Source organism: Macrosteles quadrilineatus, unplaced genomic scaffold (assembly GCF_028750875.1).
Source record: "Macrosteles quadrilineatus isolate MER2022 unplaced genomic scaffold, UCM_ALF_1.0 Scaffold_1__1_contigs__length_201487025, whole genome shotgun sequence".
NCBI classification, from domain to species: Eukaryota; Metazoa; Arthropoda; class Insecta; order Hemiptera; family Cicadellidae; genus Macrosteles; species Macrosteles quadrilineatus.
This window is the reverse complement of record NW_026542594.1, coordinates 71204696-71214427: the sequence shown is the minus strand read 5'-3', so window position 1 is coordinate 71214427 and position 9732 is coordinate 71204696. Positions and strand designations below refer to the sequence as shown.

Sequence of the window (9732 nt, the reverse complement as noted above, 5' to 3'; positions counted from 1 at the left end):
TGAATAAGAATTCTTTGGAATCCCTCATTTTGTCGTGCAATGAACAATGGGTTAGTTTGCTGTTGCTTACTGTTTTTAACAAGGCACGTTAATAGTTCTTCTTCTTCCTCTTCTTCCATTAAAATGTACGATGCCAAAGCTTCTTCCATGACGGTCAAAGTGCAACTGCACTAGTCACACTAGACGTGGGAGTCGCGGCATAGGAAATAAGACAAGCGTCTCCAGCAGGATAGCAGGAAGCGTAACAGTCGCAGGATAGGAAATGGACCTTAAGAATAGCCGGGAGTCTTAAATTTACAATTTACAAATTTAAATTTACACATTTTGGTTGTGTTTGCTAAAAAGATGCCAATTCTTCATCAAGATTCGAATACTAACCGAAGGAGTTTTCAAAAGGAGATGGAGTAAGATATTTAAGTAATATTAACTCGTACCAAGTACCGGAAATGTTGTATGCAGTGAGGTAATCAACCATATTTTGTAAAGTACGCAATAGTCATATTAATATTTTATCCTCATTTTTTACCCATTTAATAAATTAACATCTACTTTTGAAATCTCCTTTTGAAAACTCCTTTGGGTTATAAATCGAGTCTTGACAAAGAATCGCCATCTTTTTAGTAAATACAACCATCATTTGTAAATTTAAATTTGTAAATTGTAAATTTAAGACTCCCGACTATTCTTATGCATAAGTAAACTGTTTTAGTTTGCTTGTTTATTGATTAATCATGATCAAACTTGGATAATTAGTTTATTTTATACGAAGTTATTGATATTTTACTAAAAAAACACACTATATTACCCTCCCTTTAAAAACAACCTGGGTACCTTTTAAACCTAATTTTTATTTATATACATATTGTACATTTAATAAAACATCCAATCAGGCAAATTGAAATTTGCTGAGTCTGCAGGTTAGCTGTGGCGTAGTTGTTTTACTCATGAAATAAAGTTAAATTTAAAGATTTTATAGTATCACACTATTTAACTAAATGGGATGAATGGTCGTAAACATAAAAAGTAAACGTTGATTTCCATGGGTTTCGCCTTTTTTATATAAATAAAAAAACTAAATATACTTAATCACAAATAACTCAAAAACCGTTAGGCTTAGAGAAAAATGGTAAATACAAAAAATGTGTATTTTTAGATGGACTACATTTTGTGTATTTAGAGGTTTCTTGTATCTCTAATAATAAAGTCACTATAGCCAAAAATACAGAAATATGGCGGCCGTAGCACAGCTTCAATTTTAGGGTACTTTTAGTATGTTAAAAAGGGAGGTACACCCAACATCTGTACCAAATTCCCCGCTTGTGCTAATTTTTTTTGGGTCAAAACATATTTTTATTGTACTAACTAGCTGCTGTACCCGTGCCTCGCAACGGGACTGCCTAAACCAACAACTTGTTAAGTAGTTTGAATTTATAAACAAAAAGCTACCAAATTATTACAAAAAAGTATAACCTACATTGTAAGTGTCCTACTTTTTATATGAAAATGTATCAATAATATTATTTTCACGACTTAGACACTTTGATAAATCAAAAGCAGAGGCTGGTTTGCAGGCCCAGTCTGGCCAGGGCGGCTGGTTGGCGATCGCTGAGGACCTTCGGCTCAAAGGGGCCTCCAAAAGCCAAAATAATCAAGTAAAAATTTTTTTTATTATGAAAAATTATTTTGTTTCACTATTTCAAAGTGACGTAGTCTTGCAAAAACAATTAAACAATAATCCATTTTCATTGAATTACAGTTAATAGTAAAGGGTAGCCCCTACGTACAGTGATAGTCACTCGACACCACAGGATAGTAACCGATCTCACCACGCTGCGCCGTTCGAATCAGTTGCCAGCGCTCCACGGTAGTGACGCAACAGTGCCTTGCCGGCGCATTTGCGCCCTGTCTGGACTAAAGCAGACAGCTTAGCGCTTGTACTAGTAGTGATGGGACAAAAGACTGGGAAAACAATCGACTAGTCAATCGGTTGTTTTTCAAACAAGTCGTTTTTTCAGTAGAATGAAAACCTGAGTGAATTCCACTACAACAACTGGTGGCGTTCAATCGGTGCAATGGTTTCAGTAGTTACAGTCGTTGCAAAGAAAATTATTGATCATAATTTAACTTTAAACATTGAAGTTTTTGTGGCTTGATTGAAATTTTTTTTGGTCATTTGCATTAATATTTTATTACTATGGTATAAAACATAATGGAATGACAACATTTACAATTAATTTTGGAATCTATATAATTAATACGCCAACACGAAATTTGTCCAGGTTGCAGTTCTTTGGGGGAAGAATATGTAATAATTTATGCCTGCCTTTTTTCTTTATGATTTAGATTTATTGAAATAAAATATGTTTTATTCTTTATCATGATTTGAAAATATTAATTAATTGTCCAACTTGGTTTAATACAGATCTTTTATTTAATTAATCCAAGTGTTTGTCTTTTTAAAGTCTAGTCCGTCTTTTTACAGCCATCATTTTTAGGCCGGCCGCACACTGATGCAGCATTTCACCTGAAGTAAGTGTTGCGAGGCAAAATGTTTCGCTGCGTACGAGCTCCCTATGTATTTCAATGGGACACCGCACACTGATCAAACAAACGTTGCGAGGCGCTTCTCAATGCCTTGATACATCGACGAATGGATCCCATACAGCACGATGTTTGATGTTTCAAGGAGCAAAACGTTCTGTGCATGTGCCAAATCCCTTCTAGCTAGTAAAGCTTAGTGGCTTTCAAAATTCAATTGACCGTTTGTTGTTTAAAAAATAACTCTTCTTTGAAAAATGAATTTTGAAATTTCGTTAAAACTTAACAATTATATTTTGAATTTCCATTACACAATATTGTTGTTTAATTTTTCTTGCTACCACTTTGGTAGTCATACAGCCCATGCAAAGTAGTAAAATAATTAAGAAATTAGCAAGGTTACTCAGTTTATTAATCATTATTTATACAACCATCACAACATTATATAATAATAAGTTCTTACGGTACTTAAAACCCTTCCTATATAATAGTATAGCAATTATTTGACAATAATTGTAAACTTATCCTGGATCTGATTTCATTTCTGAGAGGAAAGCTGTCTATCAACAGTTTGATTGGGTGAACCCAATGTTGTCTTTCTTTTCTATTTAGTCTAGTATTATGCAAAAACTGATATACAGCAATAGCTGCGTTGACTTCCTCCTCCCATCTATAATATTAAAACGAAACAGGGTTTTTTATTTCACGATTCTGAATCAACCACTTGACGGATTTTCATGATTTTTGTGTTGAAAGAAAGAAAGAGAACTAGGGAATGTCGAAGCCATAATTTTAGTTTAGGGTTTTAGTTTTTTAGAAATTAAGTTTTAATTTTTAAAAAGTCTAGTAGCCGACGCTAGCAATTTAAAGTATTTTCAATGCTGGTTTAACTAACAGCTGGTTTATAACTGTCATTGAAATGTTTATGTTACGAGTTGTTTGTTTACAAAAATATTGTTCGTTGGTGTTTGCCTACATACTATTTCACTTTAAAATGTAGGTAGTTTCCCCTACCGTGAAGGATCTGCGTTATCAGGAAATGTGTTACTGTATTTCGAACTAACATCTCAATTACTTGCGTTTAATCAAGTTTTGTCGTAAATGCAATCTGTGTAAGTATTTAGTTTATGCATTGCAAATTTCAAACTCATATTTGGGAAATATCTTCTCAGCAGTTTATCGCTTAATTGTTTAAGATATAAGTGGTTTACGTGTTGATACTTCTTTTTCTGTATGTTTGAATATGAGTATGTCGGAATACTAAAATTTTGGTTAGTAATGAAAGCGTACAATCGTTGTAGTAGGTCTCTATAAAACTGTCAAATAAACTGCAGGGTGCAGCAGAACCCAAAGTCGACTCATACGATACCAACTATCCCCGTAGTGCTGATGATTCAGAAACTTGGGCACTGACCAAAGAACCGAAAAACCTTAATGCTGGGTTAGATAATAAAGTGCAGAGAAAATATACAGACCAGTTCAAGATAACGGCCCGGAGGTCGAAATAAAAAAGAACAGAGAGCTAAGAGAAATGTGTTAACACCTAAATATAGGGATACTTTCCAGAAGTAGGTAAAGCTTGGATGGACAGGCTGTGCATAAACTTTTAAAAAGTATATTCCAAGGAGTACCACACGATAGACGGGAAATTTCAAGTTATGAAATGCATCCTCAGACTGGGATCTAAATTTTGAAGAGGCAGGTGATAGAAGAGAATTCTCATAAAAGTTTCAGTGGTCACGGAGGTAAGATAAGGTACGGTAAGTACATAAGTAGTACAGTATGCGATTGGAGGTGGCATGTAACTACTACTCTACTCAAAACCAGTGTGAATCGGTCGCCAATCTCACTTCAAGATTTTTCAAATCGACACCTCGATTTATTTTACCATAAATGCTGTTTTATGGTAAAATTATCGGATTTAAAATGCATATCGCCATATTTTAGGTCCATATTCGAATGGAATAAATAGGTGGTCACTTTACATTTGTTTATAAGGTGATCTTCCCCATTAAAACTGCCAGAATTTGTGTCTATGTGTGTAAACTAGATGTTCTGAATTATTCCGTTTTAGTTGACAACTCGATTCCCGTACGTAGGACGGGCCACCAGCTCGTTTATTTTAAAACAATACTGCAGTATACGACCAGTAAACATAATATTTATTCCAATATTTATTATTCTTAATTTTGCTTGAAACCAAATGCTGAATCATGCTCCCGCACACTGGAGAAGCAAATAAACGAAACGATTAAAGCAAATCGTTGTGCAACATTTTGCTTCAGATGAAATGCTGGATCAGTGTGCGCCCAGCCTTAATTGGCCAAAAATCTCAATCAGTAAATAATTTTGATAATCTGTTTTTTTTTTCTTTTTGAAATTGACATAACGTTATAGCATGAAAATATAATTTGGCTTTTGTATTAACTCTCCCGCACACTGGGAAGCAAATAAACAAAACGCTTCAAGCAAATCGTTGTGCAACATTTTGCTTCAGGTGAAATGCTGGATCAGTGTGCGCCCAGCCTTAATTGACCAAAAATCTCAATCAGTAAATAATTTTGATAATCTGTTTTTTTCTTTTTGAAATTGATATAACGTTATAGCATGAAAATATAATTTGGCTTTTGTATTAACTAAAATACCTTTGATACTTTAACACTTTTCAATGAAATGGCGACCATACAAAGTAGGTATTTTAAGAGTCCTTGGAGCTTAGACGTTCTAACGCATAAAATAATTTAAGAACTACAAAGAAATATTCTAATCTCACAGTATACTAGATATTCAAATTACAATCACTGTGGTGTTTGAAAAAAATATTTATGGACTGTATATAACTCTTCAACGGCTCTTTGAAATTTACAAAATTAACATTGCTCTTATGGCGGGCAAATCCAAGATGGCCGTTAGCTTCCGTGACTCCCTTGGAGAACAATTTAAAACTACAAAGAACATTTCTAATCTCACAGTATACTAGATATTTAAATTATAATTACTTTGGTGTTTAAAAACATATTTTTGGACGATAAATAACTCTTCAGCAGCTGTTTAAAATTACCCAAGATGGCCGCTAGCCTCCAAGGACTCTTAAGCGAATTATGAATGGAGATGAGTGTAGGATGAGTGGCGCAATCATGTAGTCTTGTTAGTGACTAAGGCCGACATATTCCTTAGACACAACTGTTAATTAATAGCCTATACCTACTGCATTCAAGTAAATTTGACAAACACCTAATTCTTTTATAAATATTTTGTAGATTGCTTAAACTGCGAAGAATAAGTCCAATCGAGTCATTGCCATCTAAACTAAATAAAATAACGAGTAAATGTAATAACGTCCCACAGATTAAAAACGATTGCTGGGACACAGCGGCTGTTGTCAACGGACTCTCAACAATGGACATATGCCAACATTGCTGAAAAAAACAGTATATGGCAACCCGTTATTGGCGGGCGAAAAACATTGCCTTTCTGTTGCTGGGAAACAACAATAACTTTCATTTATAATATAATATTAATTTGCCATATAATAATATTAATATTATAGTTATAGTCATATAATAATATTAAGGTTTAAGTTTTTTTTTTTTTTTAACATAGTTTTATTTTAAATCTGTTTTGTATTAAACAATGAGTAAAGATGATGGCATTTTTAACAATAAAATAACAATTGGAATGCATGAGTTAGTAGCTAAACAGCTTTAGCACTAACAAAAAAAAAGAAAATAAATTTCAGAGCTGCTGTACAAATCGAGTCGGAGTTGCTTTCGTTCACTTTGATTCTCCATTTTTGTAGCCACGTGGAAAGACTGCCAATTTGTAGTGTTTGAGAAGCTAAAAATGGGTCTTCATGGGATGTTAGGAGTGCTGGAGTGCTGTGTCGTCTGCAAATGTAGATAAAAATAAATTTGGATTTTCAGGTATGTCTGACGTATACAGGGTGAATTTTAAATGAGTTCCCCCCCTACTTTTTTCTACATTTCTTAAGATATCAACTTCGGACCACGTCAGATCATTGTAGTGTAGTAAGTACTTCATTTTGACTGGATAAACATTTTTGGCCGCCATCTTGGATCCGCCATGTTGGATACAAATTTTTTTTTCAAATGTAAAGGTAGGGTTGTGACCCATTGTTTCAAACTATAATTTTACGCTGATTACAATGCCGCAATTAGTTTTAAAAAATCTTGATCCGTTCTAAAGTTATGAGGACTTTTTATAACTTTATTTTTAGCCCATTTTAACATTGTGCATTTACAAACTAAGACCATAATCTCAAAATAGTGCTAGATAAAGATAAGTATACACCACCATTTATTGTCGACCTATTATCACTTGGTTATGACGGATGTATTTTTTTGGCCGCCATCTTGGATCTGCCATTTTGAAATGTGATAAATTAATTTAAATATGAAGGTGGTGTTGTGACCCATCATTTCAGACTACTTTTTTTATGCTGAATTCAATGCCGCAATTCGTTTTTGTTTCTCAGGCTTTCTTGATGAAATATTAAAATTATCTTACTTAAATTCCCAATATTTCAAAAAACAAATATGAAAATGCAAAACGGATTGCGGCATTAAATTCAGCATAAAAAAGTAGTCTGAAATGATGGGTCACAACACCACCTTCATATTTAAACTAATTTATCACATTTCAAAATGGCAGATCCAAGATGGCGGCCAAAAAAATACATCCGTCATAACCAAGTGATAATAGGTCGACAATAAATGGTGGTGTATACTTATCTTTATCTAGCACTATTTTGAGATTATGGTCTTAGTTTGTAAATGCACAATGTTAAAATGGGCTAAAAATAAAGTTATAAAAAGTCCTCATAACTTTAGAACGGATCAAGATTTTTTAAAACTAATTGCGGCATTGTAATCAGCGTAAAATTATAGTTTGAAACAATGGGTCACAACCCTACCTTTACATTTGAAAAAAAAAATTTGTATCCAACATGGCGGATCCAAGATGGCGGCCAAAAATGTTTATCCAGTCAAAATGAAGTACTTACTACACTACAATGATCTGACGTGGTCCGAAGTTGATATCTTAAGAAATGTAGAAAAAAGTAGGGGGGGAACTCATTTAAAATTCACCCTGTATATGAGATAGAGAATTGGTCCCAGGACGCTTCCCTGTGGTACACCTGACTCTATTTTGTGTAGCTTGGTGTAAATTCCTTGGTGTTTTATTCTAAAATGTCTGTTTTCCAGGTAAGATTTAAACAATAGAAAATAGTTATGAGGGAGAGAACGTTTAATTTTGAATAAAAGTCCAGTATGCCACACTTTATCAAAGGCTTGGCTTACATCAAGAAACGCTGCAGAGCAATATTCTTTTTTCTCCAGGCTCTGTCTTATTCTGTCTGAAAGTCGGTGCACTTGTTGAATGGTAGAATGGTTTTGACGGAAGCCGAATTGATGATTAGGTATAACATTATGTTCATCCAACAGTGGGCCTAGTCTTTTTAAAAGTAGTTTTTCGAATACCTTAGACGTTATGGGAAGGAGACTGATGGGCCTGTACGAGATTACTTCGTTTGGGGGTTTTCCAGGTTTTGGTAGAACGATAATTTCTTAAACCTTCCATTGAGTCAGAAAGTACTCGAGGCGGAGGATGGCATTGAATACTAGAGTAAGGAACTTAAAACCTTTCTCAGGGAGCTCTTTTAATATTTTTGCAGTGATTAAATCATATCCTAGAGATTTATTTAAACCTAATTCATGGAAGATGCATATTTTTATTTCATTTTTTGTGAATGTTTGGATAGGCAAATCCAGTTGATTGGGTGAATCCAGATACTCCTGTACCTCAGGAGAGTTTGTTGCACTGGTATGTGGCGTAAATACTTGGGAGAAGTGGGACGCAAATAATTTTGCTTTTTCGTCCAAGCTTTTAGCCCACGAACGATCAGGTTTTAATAATGGGGGAACAGACAATTTTGGTCTCTTGAAGTTTTTTGTTACCTTCCATAAAGAGTAGTTTGATGCTTCTGTTGAAGAAAGATTACTTGTATATTCCTGAAACCATTAGTTTTTAACGTGTCTTAAAAGTCTTTTTAAATTTTGGGACGCTCTATTAAAGTTTGTTTTACTATTTATATTCCGTGTATTCTGCCACACTCTTCTTAATTTACGTTTCTCCGCTATGAGTTTCTTTATTTGAACAGGATAGTTAATGCCATCGTTAGTTTGCAGTCGACACGATGACATAGGGGTTGCTTCCCAAGCACATTGTTGAATTACATTGTAAAAAAATTCAACTGCATCGTCTATTTCTTCGTTGGTTTTTAAGGGAATTGATAGATCTTTGTGTTTTTGATGGGTACCCAGACTTCTCAAAGAAGACCACAAAGGAAAAAGGTTTTCGCGGCCATTTCTACACTCCTAACTCATTTCCACACTTACTCATTGCATTAAGCCATAGCTTGCAATCATCTGGCAAAGAGTGTCGGCATCTGATATGTATTTGTAATCAAATAATGTATCACTGAGCTTATCTTGCACGGCGCGGGAGATTCAATAATTCTAAAAATTTCAAACCCACAACAAAGTGTACACATCAGCTACAAAGCTGCAAAAGGTGTCATTCTATTCACATTTTTGACTGGTTGAAGAAAGTAGTCACTATTCAGACCTGACATCATTTTGCATAGAATCCAGAAAAACAAGATATGGAAGAGGATACAAGAGCTGATCCTGAGCCGTCAACATCAGGTGGTGAAACCAGTGACCGGAAGAAAAAACTGCTGGCTGTTGCTCCAAAGCTGCCATACGATGTTGATCTCTACCACTGGGAGGATGAAAAGTTGCCTGTGCCCACGCTTGTTCCGTACGTTGTCAAATTCAATAAGAAATTGTTTACAAATAGCTTTAATTTAAACACAAGACTGCTAATGAATTAAATAATTTCAATTTGAAACTTAATAAAAGCTATTTTTACTTTTAGGTGTACCAAAGCAAATCCAAACATCAGGCTAGTCCTAAGATAGGGAAAAGGTTGCTGTTTTTAAATTTAAAACAAAGTTACCTTACTAGGGCGTCGATCCTATGAAGAAACCATTGATTTTCATGACCCGGAAGAAGTACGGCGACAGAGAAAATTACAATACTCTGTGAATTTTAAATTGCCATGTTATTCTTATGGGGGATAAGTAAACTGTTGTAGTTTGCTTGCTATGAA

The 9732-nt window shown here is 34.4% G+C and overlaps 1 protein-coding gene across 5 annotated transcripts in view; it reads left to right on the top strand.

Moving 5' to 3' along the window:
* LOC128983558 (UV-stimulated scaffold protein A-like) overlaps nucleotides 1-9732 on the top strand; it is a 157174-nt gene that overhangs the window by 107384 nt on the left and 40058 nt on the right. For all 5 annotated transcript variants that reach the window (XM_054402873.1, XM_054402872.1, XM_054402874.1 and 2 more), the window contains one exon: nucleotides 9206-9381. In XM_054402873.1, the coding sequence (XP_054258848.1) occupies nucleotides 9206-9381 (176 nt within the window). The remainder of the gene's footprint in view (nucleotides 1-9205; nucleotides 9382-9732) is intronic.